This window comes from Anomaloglossus baeobatrachus, chromosome 3 (assembly GCF_048569485.1).
Source record: "Anomaloglossus baeobatrachus isolate aAnoBae1 chromosome 3, aAnoBae1.hap1, whole genome shotgun sequence".
Classification (NCBI taxonomy): domain Eukaryota; kingdom Metazoa; phylum Chordata; class Amphibia; order Anura; family Aromobatidae; genus Anomaloglossus; species Anomaloglossus baeobatrachus.
Window position 1 is genome coordinate 330,787,033 of NC_134355.1, and position 21,334 is coordinate 330,808,366.

The following is a 21,334-nucleotide window of genomic DNA, read 5'->3' on the forward strand; positions in this document are numbered from 1 at the left end:
TTAAAGATATCCATTTCTTTTACATTGATGGGCTATCCTTAGGAGAGGTCACCACTGTCTGATCGGTTGGAGTCTGACATCCTGCATCCCCGCTGATCAGCTGTTCTTGGTGCCGCTGCATGCAGCCGGAAATGCTCAATTCCAGAGCTGCACCATCAACTGATAGCAGCTGTGGCCGTAGGAGGTGAATGTGCAATACCTGGCAAGAAAACAGGGTAGCTCCAGAACTGAGCATTTCCAACTGCCGCCATCAGCACCAAAAACAGCTGATCGATGGAGGTGCCGGCTGTCGGTCACTGGCCAATCAGACATGGATGACCTATCCTAAGGATAGGCCATCCATGTAAAAGTAGTGGATAACCTCTTTTAAGTTCTTTTGAAAAAGCACCAAGAAATGGGCAATGTTAAAGAGAACCTGTCAGGTCCCATATGCATTCTAACCTACAAGCAGGCTGATGTGTGGCCTAGAAATCCCTTCCTACCCATCCCTGTGTTGTAATATTGTATAATATGAATGTATAAAAAATTTTTTTATTACTTACATGTTGTCTATGTAAATGATCAGAGGGTCTAGTCCAGGGCTGGGGAAACTTTTTTTCTGTCTGGGGCCATTTGGAAATTTCTACCAACCTTCGGGGGCTCCAAAATATTATCAGTTTGAAAATCACCCTAATATATTTATTCAAACAATTAACTAACCACAGAGCCCTACTGTGGTGGCTGGAGCTGCTTCTCTTTGGTGCGGCTGTGATGTTCGATGATATTGATCATGTTGCTTATCACAACTGCTTTTCCAGGTTTGTCTCAGTCTGGAGCGCAATCAACAGATTGGTAAATCATATACATTACATAGGAGACGCTGAAGGCACATACATCACACAAGGGGCTGGGGACATATATACATCACAGAAGACACTGGGGCCTATAAATTACAGGAGATGCTGGAGGCATATATATATAGATATATATATATCACAGGAGGGGCTGGAGGCATATATACATGATAGGAGGGGCTGGGGACACATACATCACAGGAGGGTCTGGGAGGATATATAACCCAAAGGAGGGGCTAGGGGCATATATATAATATATATATAATATATATATATATATATATATATATATAATATATATATATATATATATATATCACAGAAGATGCTGGGGCATATATACATCACAGAAAGGGTTGGGGACATTTGTACATCACAGGAGGGGCTGGGGACATATGTGCATCACTGCAGTGGCTGGGGCATATGCATCACCGGAGATGCTGGGGCGCATAAATTACTTGAGACGTAGGGGGCATATACATCACAGGAGGGGCACGGACAGTACTGCCAGGAACAGACAGCATTGGTGGAGGCAGGGCCAGCACCAGGGGCACAAACGGGACTGGGGGACATGGACAAGACTGAAGGCGCATGGACAGCATTGGGTTGGTGGCACAGCACTGGGTTGGTGGCACACAGCACTGGGGTAATGGCACACAGCACTGGGGTGGTGGCACACAGCACTGGGGGAGGGGTGACACATGTCACACAGCACCAGGAGGCAGCACGAGTTCCACAGCGCCATGACACAGCATGACTCACTCATCACCAGAACGCAGCACAAGTCCCACAGCGCCGGTATGCAGCACGAGTTCCACAGCGCCGAGACGCAGCACGAGTCCCACAGTATCAGGACGCAGCACGAGTCCCACAGTACCGGGACGCAGCACGAATCCCACAGCGCCGGGACGCAGCACGACTCACACAGCGCTGGGACGCAGCACGACTCCCACAGCGCCGGGACGCAGCACGACTCACACTGCGCCGGGACGCAGCATGACTCACACAGGGAGATCCCGCGCATGCGGGCTAGCCATTCCCGCAGCCTTGTTATCCGGGTGCTTGCTTCTCGTCTTTAGACGTGCTCTGCGCCTGGTCGGAGCTGCAGGAGTCTTCTGAGCATGCACAGTGTGCGTCTGAAGCCGGTAAGCAAGCACCTGGATAAGAAGACTGCGGGAATGGCAAATGCGCACGCGCAAGATCTCAAGGAGCTGATGGTGATGTCGCTCACGTTAACCCATGATATCACGCCCACAGGGGCGTGATACCACGGAAAGCATGTGACGTCCAGGGGACTAGAGGCTCTGATCATTTACATAGGCAACATGTAAGTAATAAAACGTTTTGTTTTTTTTCATATTACACTATATTACAACACAGGGATAGGTAGGAAGGGGTTTCTAAGCTACACATAACCCTGCTTGTAGGTCAGAATGCATAAGGGACCTGACAGAATCCGTTTTGCGGGAATCACACTTGCGATTGAATCTCACGAGTGCAATGCGAGAAAATCAATGAGGCAGCTCCAATCTGCTATTTTTTCCTCAACCCACATCGGACTGAGGAAAAAAATTGCAGCATGCTGCGATTTCAAGAGATTCTCGTGCGAGACTCTCCAATGCAAGTCTATGAGTATGAGAAAAAAATGGATGTCACACGGACGGCACACGGACCATCCTAGTCACATCCGTTTTTCTCAATACATTTCTATCATGTAGCAAAGAACACTGTAAATGCTCCTGTACATGACAGTAAATGAGTAGCAGCTGCTGAGGAAATAAACGGATTGCACACTGACAGCATACTGACAGCACACTGATGAAAAGTGAGAAAAAAAAATCGTCCGACTTTCTGACATGAGAATCGGACCGATTTTTCAATAGCAAGTGTGACTCCGGCCTAAGGACCATACACGCAGTGGTTGGCCAAGCAAATGTGTAGAAAATGAAAAAGCACATCATGCTTGCTGTTTTTCGAAACCAGAACTTGTTCAGCAGTGTCATCAGCTCAGAACTGGCTCAGAATTAGCAGCAACCAGTGAGCAGATCAAAAACATAAAGTGCAAAGTGAAAATCATCAGCTCACCAGAGTAGGAGGAATTCCGACATCATGCGGTGCATGGATAGCTACAGTCCAGTTCCTGCCTTAAATATTCAGGAGAAAAACTAGGTAATCCAGCAGCCGCTCTATTAGAAGGAAAGTCTTTTAAAATTTCACATTAAATCAATTATGAGTTAAAACTTGATAGATATAAAAATATGAATGTAGATGTCAAAATAACAGGTCTACGCATTTTGACCAGAATCTCTTAATCATGACACGATGAGAAAGAAACTTAGCAGAAAATTAACAGCAGGTACTCGAGACTGATGAGTCAAAATGTAAAATATTTTGCTGTAAAGGAAGGCGGTTTGTTCCATAATGGAGTGCACAGCGGTATAGGAATGGGTGTCATTAGGCAACAGTGAAGTATAGTGCAGGCTCCTTGAAAGTTGTTCATTCACTTTGCGTTTTGTTAACAAATAAAATAATAAAAAATAAACTATTAACATCTCAATTTTTAAATCCTTTGTTCTTTGCAGCAATTTTTGCCACACCTGTCTAAAGGTTTTGCCCAGTATAAGTTGCCTCTATATAGCAAAAGCTACAATGGAACTCATTGTTAAAGGGAATCTGACACCAGGTTTTTGCCACCTAATCTGAGCATCATATACAAAATAATGGAGATGGAAAGTCCCAATATTAAAATGAGTGGGTGTGGGAGCCCGTGTGGTATAGCGCATAATTGGTACTTAAATAGTATGCAATAAGAGGATGCAATCTGTAATAATTCAAGTATACATATATACAGTACAAGCTTGTTCTGTACAATGAAGCGTTTTGTAGCCAGTGAAATGCTGATAACACTGATAGTGGTCACGGGCTCTTAATTAATATTTTTCTCATACTCCCACCAACCACCCCTGACTAAGCATTGGTGAAACACGCGACTGGTGATTGGAGGGTGAGTTTACTATTATGTAAATATATTGTATATATGTATGTTATATTATTTGTTTATTATGGACTTGCGATTATTGTGGGCTATACTTCTTATTATATACTTTTGTAGCTATTTGAACTGGGCACTTTTCATGTATATACACACTGTATATGTATGTACATATGTATGTATGTATGTATATATATATATATATATATATATATATATATATATATATATATGTATGTGTATATATATATATATATATGTATGTATGTGTGTACTATATATATATATATATATATATATATATATAGTACACACCAAAAGTTTGGACACACATTCTCATTCAAAGCGTTTTCTTTATTTTCATTACTCTGAAAATTGTAGATTCACATTGAAGGCATCAACACTATGAATTAACACATGTGGAATTAAATACTTAACAAAAAAGTGTGAAACAATTGAAAATATGTCTTTTATTCTGGGTTCTTCAAAGTAGCCACCTTTTGCTTTGATTACTGCGCTTTGCACACTCTTGGCATTCTCTTGATGACCTTCAAAAGGTAGTCATCAGAAATGGTTTTCACTTCACAGGTGTGCCCTGTTAGGTTTAATAAGTGGGATTTCTTGCCTTATAAATGGGGTTGGGACCATCAGTTGTGTTGTGCAGAAGTCTGGTGGATAGACAGTTAGAATTTGTATTATGGCAAGAAAAAAACAGATAAGTAAAGACAAACGAGTGGCCATCATTACTTTAAAAAATGAAGGTCAGTCAGTCTGAATAATTGGGAAAACTTTGAAAGTGTCCCCAAGTGCAATGGCAAAAACCATCAAACGCTACAAAGAAAAAGGCTCACATGAGGACCGCCCCAGGAAAGGAAGACCAAGAGTCACCTCTGCTGTGGAGGATAAGTTTATCCGAGTCACCAGCCTCAGAAATCGCAGGTTAACAGCAGCTCAGATTAGAGACCAGGTCAATGCCATACAGAGTTCTAGCACCAGACACATCTCTAGAATAACTGTTAAGAGGAGACTTTGTGCAGCAGGCCTTCATAGTAAAATAGCTGCTAGGAAACCACTGCTAAGGATGGGCAACAAGCAGAAGAGACTTGTTTGGGCTAAAGAACACAAGGAATGGACATTAGACCAGTGGAAATCTGTGCTTTGGTCTGATGAGTCCAAATTTGAGATCTTTGGATCCAACCACCATGTCTTTGTGCGACGCAGAAAAGGTGAACTGATGGACTCTACATGCCTGGTTCCCACCGTGAAGCATGGAGGAGGAGGTGTGATGGTGTGGGGGTGCTTTGCTGGTGACACTGTTGGGGATTTATTCAAAATTGAAGGCATACTAAACCAGCATGGTTACCACAGCATCTTGCAGTGGCATGCTATTCCATCCGGTTCGCATTTAGTTGGACCATGATTTATTTTTCAACAGGACAATGACCCCAAACACACCTCTAGGCTGTGTAAAGGCTATTTGACTAAGAAGGAGAGTGATGGGGTGCTACGCCAGATGACCTGGCCTCCACAGTCACCAGACCTGAACCCAATCGAGATGGTTTGGGGTGAGCTGGACCGCAGAGTGAAGGCAAAAGGGCCAGCAAGTGCTAAGCATCTCTCGGAACTCCTTCAAGACTGTTGGAAGACCATCCGGTGACTACCTCTTGAAGCTCATCAAGAGAATGCCAAGAGTGTGCAAAGCAGTAATCAAAGCAAAAGGCAGCTACTTTGAAGAACTCAGAATATAAGACATATTTTCAGTTGTTTCACACTTTTTTGATAAGTATTTTATTCCACATGTGTTAATAGTTTTGATGCCTTCAATGTGAATCTACAATTTTCATGGTCATGAAAATAAAGAAAACTCTTTGAATGAGAAGGTGTGTCCAAACCTTTGGTATGTACTGATTAATAATATATATATATATATATATATATATATATATATATATATATATATATATATATACATATATATATATATATATATATATATATATATACAATTATATTTGAGTTATCGCAGATTGAATCCTCTTCTCCTCTAATTGCATACTATCCATGTGTGAATTGTGCCCTGTGCTGCAGGGACTCCCCGGTTACTCACCTTGCCATGTGAACAATTCAGTGTCTGTAATGTTGGAATTGTACATCACCATTGTTTTTTTTTTTAATATGAATTGTACCTAATAAAGATTATTATATTTTTAATCTGTAACTATTAGTAGAATTACTTTTGTCCTGTCACTTTTTTTTTTTAGCTATCTTGTCAAGTGGTCTTTGGGACATTTAGAATTTCTGGGATTGCAATTTTTGGTAATCACTAGAAGATTAGTAAATTTGCTGCCATGTAGTCCTCCATATTCATTAGCTCTGCATAACACCACGCCCACCATTGATTAGCAGCTTTCTGCCTATGCACAGTGTACACAGAAAGCTGCCCATCAGTGATGTGGTGGGGCTATTTAGAGAAGTGGTAATACTGCAGTAGCTAAAGCTATGATTTTACAAAAACTGCAGCAACCAGAAAAGTAAATGGTACATCACTGAAATCAGGGTCCCAGCCCCTACATTATCATACTTCTATCAAATGTGGTAGAAAAAAAAATCTGGTGACAGATTCCTTTTAAAAGACATCACAATAATTGTTTGTTTGGTTTTTTTTTAACTTAAAATAGTTTCATTGTATACACTAACACTATTTAATATCATGATGTAATAGGTTTATCAGCTCTATTTCTTTGATACAGTTGTTTCTATAAAAGATTAAAAAAAAATAAAATAAAAAAAAAATCTTTTTTTGGTATACACTTATGACTAGAGGGAGCACACCAAAGTCTTTGTACGGACTTATGGAGTTAAAAAAAAAAAACCAAAAAAAAAAAACCAGAAAAAACTGTGCTAATGTACCATTGGTCTCCCCTAGTTGAATCTTTGTGCTGCTGAATTGTATATATTTAATGGAATTTTCCACTTCTTTGATATTTCATTTTTAAATTCAGTCATCTTTATGAGATCGGTGGGCGTTCGACACTGGACTCCTGTTACTGGCTACAGCAACTGGTAGATGTAAACCGTGTATGGAGCGGGACACCGCAGCGCTATCACACTGGTGGTACTTCAGATCTGCTTTTATTCAAGTGTCGGACCCCCACCAATCTCATAATCTCATATGGATGACACTATATATATATATATATATATATATATATATATATATATATATATATATATATATATATATATATATATATATATATATATATATATATATATATATATATATATATATAATATTTATGTGTGTGTGTACACATGTGGTCAAAATTGTTGGTACCCCTCATTTAATGAGCGAAAACCCACAATGGTCACAGAAATAACTTGAATCTGACAAAAGTAGTAAATAAAAAAAAAAATCTATGAATATGAACACATGAAAGTCAGACGTTGCTTTTCAACCATAATTCCACAGAATTAAAAAAAAAAATAAAACTCATGAAACAGACCTGGACAAAAATGATTGTACCCCTGAAAATAATGTGACAATAAGGACATGTTAAATCAAGGTGTGTCCACTAATTAGCATCACAGGGGACTACAATCTTGTAATTAGTCAGTGGGTCTGTATATAGGGATACAGATACTCACTGTGCTGTTTGGGGACATGGTGTGTACCACACTAAATATGGATCAGAGGAAGCGAAGGAAAGAGTTGTCTCAGGAGATTAGAAAGAAAATTATAGACAAAAATGTTAAAGGTAAAGGTTATAAGACCATCTCCAAGCAGCTTGATGTTCCTGTGACTACAGTTGCAGATATTATTCAGAAATTTAAGATCCATGGGACTGTAGCCAACCTCCCTGGACGTGGCCGCTGGAGGAAAATTGATGACTAATCAAAGAGGCCTGTAATACGAATAGTAACAAGAGTCCAGAAAAACTTCTAAAGAGATTAAATGTGAACTTCAAGCTGAAGGAACATTAGTGTTAGATTGCACCATCTGTAGTTGTTTGAGCCAAAGTGAACTTCATGGGAGACGACAAAAAAGGACACCATTGTTGAAAAAAAAATCAGAAAAAAGCCAGACTTAAATTTGCCAAACTACATGTTGACAAGCCACAAAGCGACTGGGAGAATGTCCTGTGGACAGATGAGACAAAAAGGGAACTTGTTGGCAAGGCACATCGACGCTATGTTCACAGACGGAAAAATGAAGCATATCAAGAAAAAAACAGAGTCTCCTCCATGTTTCACAGTAGGGACAGTGTTACGTTCTAGGGCTGCTTTGCTGCATCCGGCACAGGGTGTCTTGAATCTGTGCAGGGTACAATGAAATCTCAGGACTATCAAGGGATTGTAGAGAGAAATGTACTGCCCAGTGTCAGAAAGTTTAGCAACAGGATAATGACCGACCAAAAACACACAGTTAAAAACACCCAAGAATGGCAAAGAGGAAAACATTGGACTATTCTGAAGTGGCCTTCTATGAGCCCTGACCTAAATCCTATTGAGAATCTTTGGAAAGAGCTGAAACATGCCGTCTGGAAAAGGCAACCTTCAAACACGAGACAACTGGAGCAGTTTGCTCTTGAGGATTGGGCCAAAATACCTGTGGAGAGGTGCAGAAGTCTCATTGACATGTACATTAATCGTTTGATTGCAGCGATTGCCTCAAAAGGTTGTGCAGCAAAATATTAAGTTAAGGAGGAGGAAGAGGAAGAGGAGGGGGAGGAGGGGGGTGCCATCATTTCTGTCCAGGCCTATTTCATGAGTTTTAATTTTTTTTTTTTAAATTCTGTGGAAGCTGAAAAGCAATGTCTGACTTTCATTTGTTCAATTTCATAGATTTTTTTTAATTACTTTTGTTAAATTCAGGTTATTTCTGTGACCATTGTGGGTTTTTCTTTCATTAAACGAGGGGTACCAACAATTTTGATCACGAGTGTATATATGGACTATCATATAAGTGGAAAACCCCACCTGTGTATACATAATCATGATCCCTGTATCAAACAAATGAAGCAGAAAATCCTATTACAATCTTGTATTCGATGAGTAGTGTTCATTTTTACTATATAATAAAAATGTAAGGATAATGGCACGCAGATGTTTACTGTTTCTTCAGCAAAAACATGACAATCAGCATTATTTCTCAAGAACTAATCAATACACAGCTTTGTTCATGCTACATCTTTGTGCTGTAGTATAACGTTCCTCACTGTCTAATACACTTCCTGTGACAATGATCTTTTTTTTTTGCCAATGAACATTTTTTTATCTGTTTTTGCAGCTGAAATCCCGCATTGTAATGACCCCATTAGCAATTTCGCCTCCTCGCAGCACCCCAGAACCAGACATCAGTTCTATTCCTCAGGATGCAGCTACTGTGCCCAATTCTGCGGTTCCACAGGCACTTACAGGTACAAGATCATCTCTGGTAAAATAACACTGATCTGGTGTGTACATGGGTATTACCATAGGAGTGTGTTGGGTGGGAACTTTCTTTGCTCATTTTAACATGTAAACGTTATTGGAGGCCACTGTGCATGTTAATGACTTTATCTCCAGGTATAGCATCAGATATGAGATCCACTCTAATTTCAGTTAGATCCACCAACAATCTGATGGGTGTAGACTAAGCTCAGTGATGCCCTAATGTTTTAGGGATCAAACAAGTTGGATTTTTACTTGTCTGACTTATGCTTTTGCAGACATAAGTGCCTCACTGGATGACCAGTAGCCACTTATCCCCATACATCTATAGAAATAATATGCTGGTTTAGCTGAGTAACCTAAAACTATATTAATAAAATTATGAATACAAGTTCTAAATTAATATAGTGAACATCATCATGTATAACATTCAACTGAACGTCAATGGAGCAGTTGGTGAAAGCAGCAGTTGAACCAAATGTTGCCTCAATATATATCAATCATATAATATCATAGGGCTTCAGAAGAAGACTTAAAATGAATGTTGTAGGATATATTTTTATTTTCACACACCGCTAACAGAATATTATTTTTTTTCTTTAAATTTCAGTTTGTATTTATGTGAACAAACAAGGTAACACTGGACCCTATCTTGACAGAAAAAAGGTCCAACAACTCCCCGACCACTTTGGACCTGAGCGTCCTTCCATGGTGCTACAACAAGCAGTTCAAGCCTGCATTGACTGTGCTCATCAGCAGAAGAGTGTGTTCTCCCTAGTGAAGCAGGGCTATGGTGGAGAAATGGTTTCAGGTAATAGGGAATAAGTACTCATATCTCATTTTTTTTCACATTTTTATTTTAAATTGTATAGCTTGCTAAAAAGTGTTTTTATTTTCCTCCACTCCTTTCATGAAATATGGGCAGTTTGTTACTTAGGGAACCCATTATGCAAATTTCCCTTTTCAACCAAGAGGTCAGTAAATGGAGCATTTATTTACTTTTTCCCCTATATTATAACTGTCCAATCATAAGAAGGTAATGTCATAGAGGGGGAAAAAGACCCCATAATTTATAGCGTCATCTGGTGAGACTTGATATCTTTCACTTGACCATGCTGGGAACTTCTCTCTTTTGTCGCTACCTGTCATTACAGTTCCAGGAAGATTGGGCAGAGTCATAGAAGAAAAGAATTATATGACCCCAGGAAAAAATTTCAACTTGCGCCCCTTTGGTTAAAGGGTTAATTTGCACATTGAGCACCCTAAACTTTAAAAGCCCATATCTCAGGATAAGAGTGTAAATACAAAACAATTTAATTAGCACATAGTTACATAGGTTGAAAAAAGATCTAGGTCCATCTAGTTCAACTTTTCTCCACTAATTATACCTTTTTGTGACTAAATCATTTGTAACCTAGGCTCGCTGTCTGGGGGTTATGCTTAACAAAGATCTTTCCTTCACCTCCTATATACAGCCCTTGCCTGCTCCTGTCACTTGCACCTCAAAACATCTCTAGAATCCGCCCCTTTCCCACCATGAGAACTACAAAATCCCTCATTGTGGCCCTGATCCACTCCCACATTGACTACTGCAATTCTCTATTAATTGGTCTCCCCTAACTAGACTCTCTCCTCTACAGTCCATCCGTAATGCTGCCGCCAGGGTCACCTATCTGGCTAACCATAATTCGGATGCTTCCACTCTGTTCCAGTCATTGCACTGGCTGCCCAGATATCACAGGATCCAATTCCAATTGCTTGTTCTCACCCACAAAGCTCTCCACATTGCAGCACCCCCCCCCCTACATCTCCTCCCTCATCTCTGTCTATCACCATACTATGCTCTGCAAATGACTTTCAACTAACATACACACTAATCCGAACTTCTCTCTCATGGATCCAAGACTTCTCCTGAGCTGCACAAATCCTCTAGAATGCTCTAACCCAAGAAGCTAGGACGAATCACAACTTAGCTTCAGATACTGCCTAAAAACACATCTTTTTAGGGTGGCCTATCACACACCCTAATCGAATTCAATTCACATAGTCCCTCCACGACCTCTCAGAATATAACTCGCCATCAAACTCCACCGCATCCAAATGCATCTTATAGATTGGCTGACTGGTCCAGGAAGCCTTTATCTATCCCCCATTTCCTTGAGATGGCTGGATTGTCATTGTAAATTAGCACCTGTACCTTGTCCCTCCATCGCACCTTATTGTCGATGTTAGCTCTCACGAGCAGGGTTGTCTTTTTTTGCTCTAATTATTGTATTTTCTATAACTGTTACTTGCTTGTATATGAGCCTCTGAATTGTAAATATGTTGCCGATATAGAAATAAATAATTTTTTTTTATTATTATGATTATTATTAACGACAATGTTGTGTGTACTTGAGGAAATCATTTAGACTTTTTTTTTTTTAAATCTGTTATAGTATCTGCCATTACTACCCCTTGTGGTCGGCATTCCACGGTCTGACTGCTCTAACTATAAAGAACCCTTTTTAGTGAACTACACAGTTTAAAATAAAAATGTTGTGAAAGCTCCTCTTTACGTGATGAATAGCAAAGCAGCAACATAACGGTGTTACATTCTGTGTTTTCTGTTGCTCAAGGGCATGGCATATTTTGCATCGTTTGACCTAAGCTGTTAACATTTTGACATTGATAGGCAAAAAACTCGTAATGTCTCCAACCATACCATGCTGCATAAACAGAAACTGGAGAATCTAATATATACATACAGTGCTCAGCATAAATGAGTACACCCCAACAGATTTGTCAGAAAATCTTTAATTTCCTTTCAGAATGAACCAAACTATAAAATATTCCCACAAATGTGGGCCTTTGATTGTAAAAAAAACAATTGTGTGCCCAAAAAAGTAATGTTCTTAACAAATTAATTCAAGACCATGCTACAAAAATGAGTACATCCCAATGAAAGTCTTAGGAGCAAACTAAAGTTTAGACTTCAAAATTCTAAAGAACAAGATTTCAACCTCAGGTAAGTCTAATTGTTCATTAAACAGATGTCCAGCAGACAGATGACTATAACAGGCCATTACTTAAAGGGGTTGTGTCACAACAAACTTTGCAGTTAAAAGATCCTAAACAAGTATAAATATTCACAGATGTATGGCGTGGATAACGTGAATAAATAATACTTTCTTATGTTTTCTTGTTTGTGGCCCCTTCATGTCCTTCGGAACTGTAGTGACTGTCGGAGGGATTATTAGGAGGCCCATGTGACCGTAGCTGCCTCTTATTAATTGGCTCAACAGTCAAATCACTGCCTTTATAGTCTCCTTCCCCACTGCTGTATTCAAATAGTCCCTTACTACAGTTCAGCATGTTAGAAATCTATTTTTTTTCCGTTTTTCACAGATTGAATGGACTCCGATGCAGTGGCCAAATTCCTAGTTTGCCAATAAAATAAGCACAATGTAGAGAATGTTTGTGAAGCAGTAATAGGAATGAGTGACAAATAAGTAACTAAGAGTAATAGCAAAGATGGTGTTATGTCTGATAAGCGTTGATTGATTATACAAATTCATCAATATGAATGTACAACAAATATACATCTCTATCTTATATATACTGTATCTCTCTCTCTCTCTCTATGTATATATGTGTATATATATATATATATATATATATATATATATATATATATACACACACACACTGAGTATTTGTATGTATGTATATATATATATATAATATATATAATATATACTGAGTATGTATATATATGTGTGTGTGTGTGTATATATATATATATATATATATATATATATATATATATCTACACACACAGTTGAAACCAGTCATTTACATACACTATCTAAAAAGACACATCTGCATATTTTTCTCACTATCTGGCAAATCAGAATAAACCATCCTGTTTTACGTCAATTAGAAAACAAAATTATTTATATTTGCCATATGCCAGAATAATGAGAGAGAGAGAATTTTTTAAGGCATTTTTATTACTTTATGACTTCCAAAGTGAAAAGTTTACATACATTTCATAAGCATTTGGTACTATTGCCCTTAGGCACCCTTCACACACACGTGCCTCCGGTACGTGCTAGGTCCGTTCCCGCATGTACCGGAGACACGGGCACACGTGTACCCATTAAAATCAATGGGTTTATGTGCATGCACGTGTTCAGCCATTGGCCCGTGCCTCCGTGTGGAGCAGCCGTCAGCCCGTGTGCTCCATACGGCGGCATGTCCATGTTTTTCTCCGGCAGCACGGGTGTCACGCGGCCCGCACATGTACCACATGGATGTAGTGTGGATGCGATCCCACGTGACACGCGTCGGAGAAACACACGTGTCATTGTAAAAATTAAAAAAACACATACTCGCCTCCACCAGCCCTGCAGTCTCTGCCGTGGCTGTCGCCTGCATCCGACCCCCAGTGAATTTGAACAACGCATCTTCTTCACTGGGGGCCGAAAGCGTCAGTGAGGCGTGGCCTGTGCCGGACACTGTCATTCAGCACCACAGACAGTTCCGGAAGAATCAGGTAAGGCGGGACTTTCCGTTCTCTTGTTCTTGTTATTACGTACAACACCCGGAGAACACGCATGTGCCACAAACACGTCACACGGGGAGCAAACCACCCCTTTAATACGTCCGTGAAAAAAGGTTCGTTTTTTTCACGTGCATGTGAAGGGGGCCTTAGACTGTATGACTTGGATGAAATGTTTTGAATATCCTTCTACAATCTTCTCACAATGGTTGATAGGAAATTGGAACCATTCCTACTGACAGAACTGGTGTAACTGAACCATGTTTGCAGGTTGTCTTGCTCGCACCTGCTTTTTCATCTTTGCCCTTAAATTTTTAATAGAATTGACATCAGGGATTTGTGATGGCCACTCCAAAACATTGACTTTGTTATCCTTATTACACATTGTAACAAGTTTGGCAGTATGTTTTGAGTCATTGTCCATTTGGAAGACCCCTTTCCGCTCAAGCTTTAACGACGAGGCACCTTCAGGTATCTGGAAATTGCAACCTTAGATGAACGAGACTTTTGCAATTCCATAATTCTCTTCCTGAGATCTTGGCTGATTTCTTTTGACTTTTCCATGATGCTACACAAAGAAGCAGTGTGTTTTAGGTGTACATTAAAATATATCCATAGATGTGTCTCTAATAACTCTTAGGCCACAATGATCAAAGGTATGTGTGGAGAAAAAAGGGCACATAATTTCAGGAAAAGAACATGTCACCAACCATTAAGCATGGGGGTGGATTAATCATGCTTTGGGGTTGTCTTGCAGCTAGTGGCACATGATACATTTCACTGTAGAAAGAACAATGGATTCAATGAAATTTCAACAAATTCTTGATACAAACATAACACCATCTGTATAAAAGCTGAAGTTGAAGTGAGGATGGCTTCTACAAATGGATAATGATCCTAAACATAGGTCAAAATTCTTAATAGACTACCTCAAAAGGCGCAAACTGAATGTTTTACATTGGCCCTCACAGTCCCCTGATCTGAACATCATTGAAAATCTCTGGCTAGACCTCAAAAGAGCAATGCGTACAAGATGACCCAGGAATCTCACAGAACTGGAAGACTTTTCCAAGTAAGAATGGATGGAAATCCCTCATACAAGAATTGAAAGACTCTTGTCTGTCTACAAAAAGCATTTACTAGCTGTGATACTTGCCAAAGGGGGTGCTACTAGGTATTAACCATGCAGTGTGCCCAATCTTTTGCTTTGGACCATTTTCCTTTTTTCTTAATTTTAAAATATAAAAGATGAAAATATTTGTTTTGTTTTCTAAACTAAAAAGGGAAATGTGTTATCTTTAACTTTATGCCTTTTAGAGATCATTTAATCTTCAACTTTTATATGACAGTGTATGTATGTGTGGAAAAATGGGAACCTGGACATATAATAGCTGAAGTGATAATGTTATTTTTTGTTATTGCTGTTAATTATTATTATTATTATTATTATTATTATTATTATTAAAAACAAAAAAACACAACTTGTATCTAGAAATTGCACTAGTGCATGCATATCATTATCCAGTTGCCAGGAATCTCAATACGTAGGTAAACTTTTTACATTGCTAAATCTCATTTATTAATGCATAGCTCTATTGAAATAACCCATCATCCCAATGTCAGGGAAATTATTCTATATGTGTGAGCCCCAAAGTGCACGAGTGATCCATGTCCAATCAAAGCAAATATGGCATAATGGAAATGTATAAGGAGAGAGTGTGCTGTACAGTCAATCCTATTACCTATTGTATTGTGTTCTTATGCGTTTGCAGACTTGGATTCTGGTCAACATTACAGGTAAGGCTATGTACATACTTCGTTTTGACAGTCTGTTTGTCCATTCCATTTTTTAGGAAGAAACAAATGGATTTAATGTGAAATCCAAACTCATTGCATGTCTAATGCAAATACAGGCAATCGAGACCCATAGATTATTACAGGTTACATTTGGGTTCTGATATATATCAGTTTTTGGATAGAAAAAAGTCCTGAATGATTCGCTCTTTGTTATGTTATAAAAATGGACATAAAACAGAACCCAGACAGAACCCAGAATAACCAAAGGGCCCACTTGGCTTCCATTCAATAATAATTTTATTTGTCTATTCCTAAAAATCGATGGAACAGACAAACAGAATGTCAAATTACAAGTGTGATCATAGGCTTAATATATAGGTAACTGGCATACGTCAATCTTTATATAATACTGTACTTCAGAAGTGCTTTATATGCTGTATATTTGACCATCTGTTAAAAATTAGGTAACAACCCTATGGACCCTTTAATTGCTGCTTTTAGTCACTTTTACTGGCCATCTGTTTTTGTATAGAATAGAAGAGGTTAGAAGAAGCCTAATATATTAAAGGAGATGTCACCTCTTGTGTATTGGTTAAAATTACAAAGTGCCTATAGAGTCAAGAAACTTGGCAATTTACCTGTTTTTGAACATCTCTGTTCTTAAGAACGAGGGATTCTTAATTTTATAGTTTACTGCTCATTGCCTAAGGGATGTTCAAAAAAAATGTTGGAAACATTTTGATGAATCTGGGTCTCATCAGTCTTCATTCATACACTGTAAACTGATTAATTGAATTTGATAAGGAATTGAATGTTAGAAAGTTGTATAACTTTTATGGTGATTAAAGGAAATCTGTCAGCAGCTTTTTGCTATGTAATTTAAAGACATCATGCTGTATGGGTTAAAATACAGATTTGAGCGATGTTTCTCTCATCACACTGTGCTGTAGTTTACCAGAAATGATTGTTTTCGTTTCAGTATATCATAATTAACAGACTAGGTCTGCTAGTGCAGCACACCCTCTGCTGCGATTAGCACCTCACTGTCTATGGACATTTTACATCAGAAGTGTGGGGGGGGCAGCACTGCTTGAAAAATGGCATGCGAAAAATTAAAAGTGTAAATTCACAAATAATTTCAACTGTACTTCAATGCAAAATGAGATTTTAAGCAAGAAATTGATCAACCTTTTGAGCCACCCCTGCCACGTCACGGCAAATCTCAATAGGGGGATCCTATTCTATATTTAATATTTCCATTATGCCATGTGGCCTCAAAAATTCATTAAAAGTAGAACCATATTAAAGCAACACATTTACCTGTAACATGTCAGAAACCGCTTCCATGTTTGCAAGTAGAGGCAACCACGAATAATGGTAGTCCAGGTACCAGCATGTGTAGCAAATGTCACACACACCAGGACAATGTCAGAACTATCCCTCACAGTGCCAGACCAGGGTCCATGAATAAAGGCGGAACAGGCCCAAGTAAATGGTGCTTAATTACAAAGCCTGTGGAGAAGGGGGAGGTGGTGAAGTGTGAACAGCCACCAATATATAATTTTGGTAGAAACAGAAGGAATCTACAAACCAGACCAGGCGTGCACGGCATGGTGGGGGTCAGCCACCGAACCAATATACATCAGAAGGGGGCTAGTTCTGACATTGTCCTGGTGTGTGTGACGTTTGCTACACATGCTGGGACCTAGGCTACAATTATTCGCGGTTGCCTCTCCTTGCAAACATAGAAGCGGTTTCTGACATGTTACAGGTAAATGTGTTGTTTTAATATGGTTCTACTTTTAATAAATTTTTGAGGCCGCATGGCACAATGGAAACATTAAATATAGAGTAGGACCCCCCTATTGAGATTTGCTGTGACGTGGCAGGGGTGGCTCAAAAGGTTGATACATTTTTTGCTAAAAATCTCATTTTTGCATTGTAATACAGTTGGAACAATTTGTGAATTTACACTTTTAATTTTTCGCACGCCATTTTTCAAGCACTGCTGGCTCCCCCCCCTTCTGATATGTATATTTTACATACAGAGCCTGATGTGGGTGGGAACAGCTTTTTCAGCCCTGCTGCATGGCTAGATCTAAAAATGTTGACTGTCTGAACCGTGGCATCCAGTAATCCAGCTGATACATCGTTGGATCAGGGTCTCTTTGCCTACATTATGCTGCTTTCAGATGAGGTGGAAAATCCTGATGCCAGATTCCCTTTAAGTACTAATAACCAAGTATCGGAGAACTGGTTCACTTTTACTCTGTGAAGTGACAGCAGTTAATGTCCATTTACATGGAAACGATTATTCGGAAAAGGGAGTTAAGAGAACTAGTCTTAGGGGTGCTTCACACATAACGAGATCGCTACCGAAATCGCTGCTACGTCACGGTTTTTGTGACGCAGCAGGGACCTCATTAGCGATCTCGCTGTGTGTGACACTGAGCAGCGATCTGGCCCCTGCTGTGAGATCGCTGCTCATTACACACAGTGCTGGTTTGTTTTTTTATTGTTGTTCTCCCGCTGTGATGCACAGATCGCTGTGTGTGACAGCGAGAGAGCGACGAAATGAAGCGAGCAGAGAGCAGGAGCCGGCATCTGGCAGCTGCGGTAAGCTGTAACCAGGGTAAACATTGGGTAACCAAGGTGGTTACCCGATATTTACCTTCGTTACCAGCCTCCGCGTCTCACGCTGCCAGTGCCGACTCCTGCTCTCTGCACATGTAGCTGCAGTACACATCGGGTTAATTAACCCGATGTGTACTGTAGCTAGGAGAGCAGGGAGCCAGTGCTAAGCAGTCTGCGCTGCTCTCTGCACATGTAGCTGCAGTACTCATCGGGTAATTAACCCGATGTGTACTGTAGCTAGGAGAGCAGGGAGCCAGCGCTAAGCAGTGTGCGCGGCTCCCTGCTCTCTGCACATGTAGAGACGTTATGATCGCTGCTGCGTCACTGTGTTTGACAGCTAAGCAGCGATCATAATAGCGACTTACTAGGTCGCTGTTACGTCACAGAAAATGGTGACATAACAGCGACGTCGTTATCGCTGTCGCTATGTGTGAACCCAGCCTTAAATGAAGGTGAGAGATAACACAGACTTGGACTAGTGTATATAAACACTGGCACATCTGAAGGGAAATGAGAAAAATAAGCTTTGTGAAATCGCTCAGCCATTCATGATTCGGTAGCTGCTGAGATAATTAGTAAGCTGTCGTTCCAACAAAGAGAATTAATTAGAGCAAGAAAAAATCTAGCGCTCATTTTAAAGCAAACCGACAAACCTATGAATACTAGAGTGGATGGAAGAGCTGCAGCTAATGTATCATCATGCTCCACAATTTATGACACTATCGGAGAGTGTCATAGGCAAAAAATGTACTCTAGTAGACAAATTGCCTGACATGGGGAGGATAACTGGAATTAGTAGAGACTGAGTGAAAAGTCTTTTTCTAAGGCTGAGGCCACACGGGCACTACTGCGATCCACTTGCATGAGACTCGGCTCGTGCTGGCAGTACAGCAGAGCCGAGTGTCATGCCTGTGTCTTTGCAACTGAGGTCCGTTCGTGCGAGCAGACCTCAGCTGCGGGGGGCGGGCCGGCACTCAGGAGGGGAGGGAGGGATTTCTCTCCCTCTCGCCTGTGTAGCCGGCTATTGCCATTCTCGCACTGCACTAGCAGTACACCGGTGTACCGCGAGTGCAGTGCGATTTTTCTCTCGCCCCATTCACTTGAATGGGTGCGAGAGAAAGAGACTCAGCTTACAATCGCAGCATGCTGCGATTGTTTTCTCAGTCCGATTAGGGCTGAGAAAATAATCGCCCATGTGTGCTGTCACACAGGCTAGAATTGGTCCGAGGAGAATGCGATGTTTTATCGCACTCCACTCGCACTGTTTTTCTCGCCGTGTGGCTTAGCCCTTATACATACGGAATCTTCTATAAATATGAAAAGATTGCACTTTTTTCTCATTGCTCACTCCCTTTATTCTTTTGTCATGAAGAAATGTGTTGTTTAAACAAAATGGAGAATTGAGTAAGACAGTGTTCCACAACTCCAGACCTCGAGAACATAAAACAGCTCATGTTTTCAGGAATTCCTTAGTTTTGCCCAGGTGAAAATTCCATGATCTGTGCAATATTAGGGGAATTTTGAAAACATCACACTTGATGGCTCTAGAGGTCTGGAATTGAAGAACATTGGAGTAAATGTTCAATAAGTATACTCCTGTATATAGGGTTAAACCATCTTCTCATCACACTTAGGGATTCCATTTAGCATGTCTTCTTGAATGATCCAACTGATGCCTAAGATCAGAGGTGTAGCTAGGGGTGCCATCTTGGAGGGGTCAAATATTACAACTATGGGGGTGCAGCCTAAACATAGGTAGAGGACAATCTCAACAGATGACTGGGCTGTTACTGAAAATCAATATACAAGATTACAACTGATATTACCGTCATACGATAAAATATTAATGCCCTGTGCAAGTACCCTTGAAAAGTGTCCACATTTTGCCCCCTAGAAAAGAATACTCTTCCGTGTGCCAATTGTGCAATCACAAAACACTGAGTGCCTCTATAACAATAATGGTTCTTAAGTGCCCACTTAACATTTAATAATAATGTCTCCTGATTCCCCCCATATATACAGTTAGGTCCAGAAATATTTGGACAGTGACACAAGTTTTGTTATTTTAGCTGTTTACAAAAACGTGTTCAGAAATACAATTATATATATAATATGGGCTGAAAGTGCACACTCCCAGCTGCAATATGAGAGTTTTCACATCCAAATCGGAGAAAGGGTTTAGGAATCATAGCTCTGTAATGCATAGCCTCCTCTTTTTCAAGGGACCAAAAGTAATTGGACAAGGGACTCTAAGGGCTGCAATTAACTCTGAAGGCGTCTCACTCGTTAACCTGTAATTAATGAAGTAGTTAAAAGGTCTGGGGTTGATTACAGGTGTGTGGTTTTGCATTTGGAAGCTGTTGCTGTGACCAGACAACATGCGGTCTAAGGAACTCTCAATTGAGGTGAAGCAGAACATCCTGAGGCTGAAAAAAAAAGAAAAAATCCATCAGAGAGATAGCAGACATGCTTGGAGTAGCAAAATCAACAGTCGGGTACATTCTGAGAAAAAAGGAATTGACTGGTGAGCTTGGGAACTCAAAAAGGCCTTGGCGTCAACGGATGACAGCAGTGGTGGATGATCGCCGCATACTTTCTTTGGTGAAGAAGAACCCGTTCACAACATCAACTGAAGTCCAGAACACTCTCAGTGAAGTAGGTGTATCTGTCTCTAAGTCAACAGTAAAGAGAAGACTCCATGAAAGTAAATACAAAGGGTTCACATCTAGATGCAAACCATTCATCAATTCCAAAAATAGACAGGCCAGAGTTAAATTTGCTGAAAAACACCTCATGAAGCCAGCTCAGTTCTGGAAAAGTATTCTATGGACAGATGAGACAAAGATCAACCTGTACCAGAATGATGGGAAGAAAAAAGTTTGGAGAAGAAAGGGAACGGCACATGATCCAAGGCACACCACATCCTCTGTAAAACATGGTGGAGGCAACGTGATGGCATGGGCATGCATGGCTTTCAATGGCACTAAGTCACTTGTGTTTATTGATGACATAACAGCAGACAAGAGTAGCCGGATGAATTCTGAAGTGTACCGGGATATACTTTCAGCCCAGATTCAGCCAAATGCCGCAAAGTTGATCGGA

At 40.1% G+C, this 21,334-nt stretch overlaps 1 protein-coding gene across 3 annotated transcripts in view; it reads left to right on the plus strand.

Moving 5' to 3' along the window:
* SCML4 (Scm polycomb group protein like 4) overlaps window positions 1-21,334 on the plus strand; it is a 227,069-nt gene that overhangs the window by 168,378 nt on the left and 37,357 nt on the right. For all 3 annotated transcript variants that reach the window (XM_075338367.1, XM_075338368.1, XM_075338369.1), the window contains 2 exons: window positions 9,116-9,245; window positions 9,869-10,069. In XM_075338367.1, coding sequence (XP_075194482.1) covers window positions 9,116-9,245; window positions 9,869-10,069 — 331 coding nt within the window. The remainder of the gene's footprint in view (window positions 1-9,115; window positions 9,246-9,868; window positions 10,070-21,334) is intronic.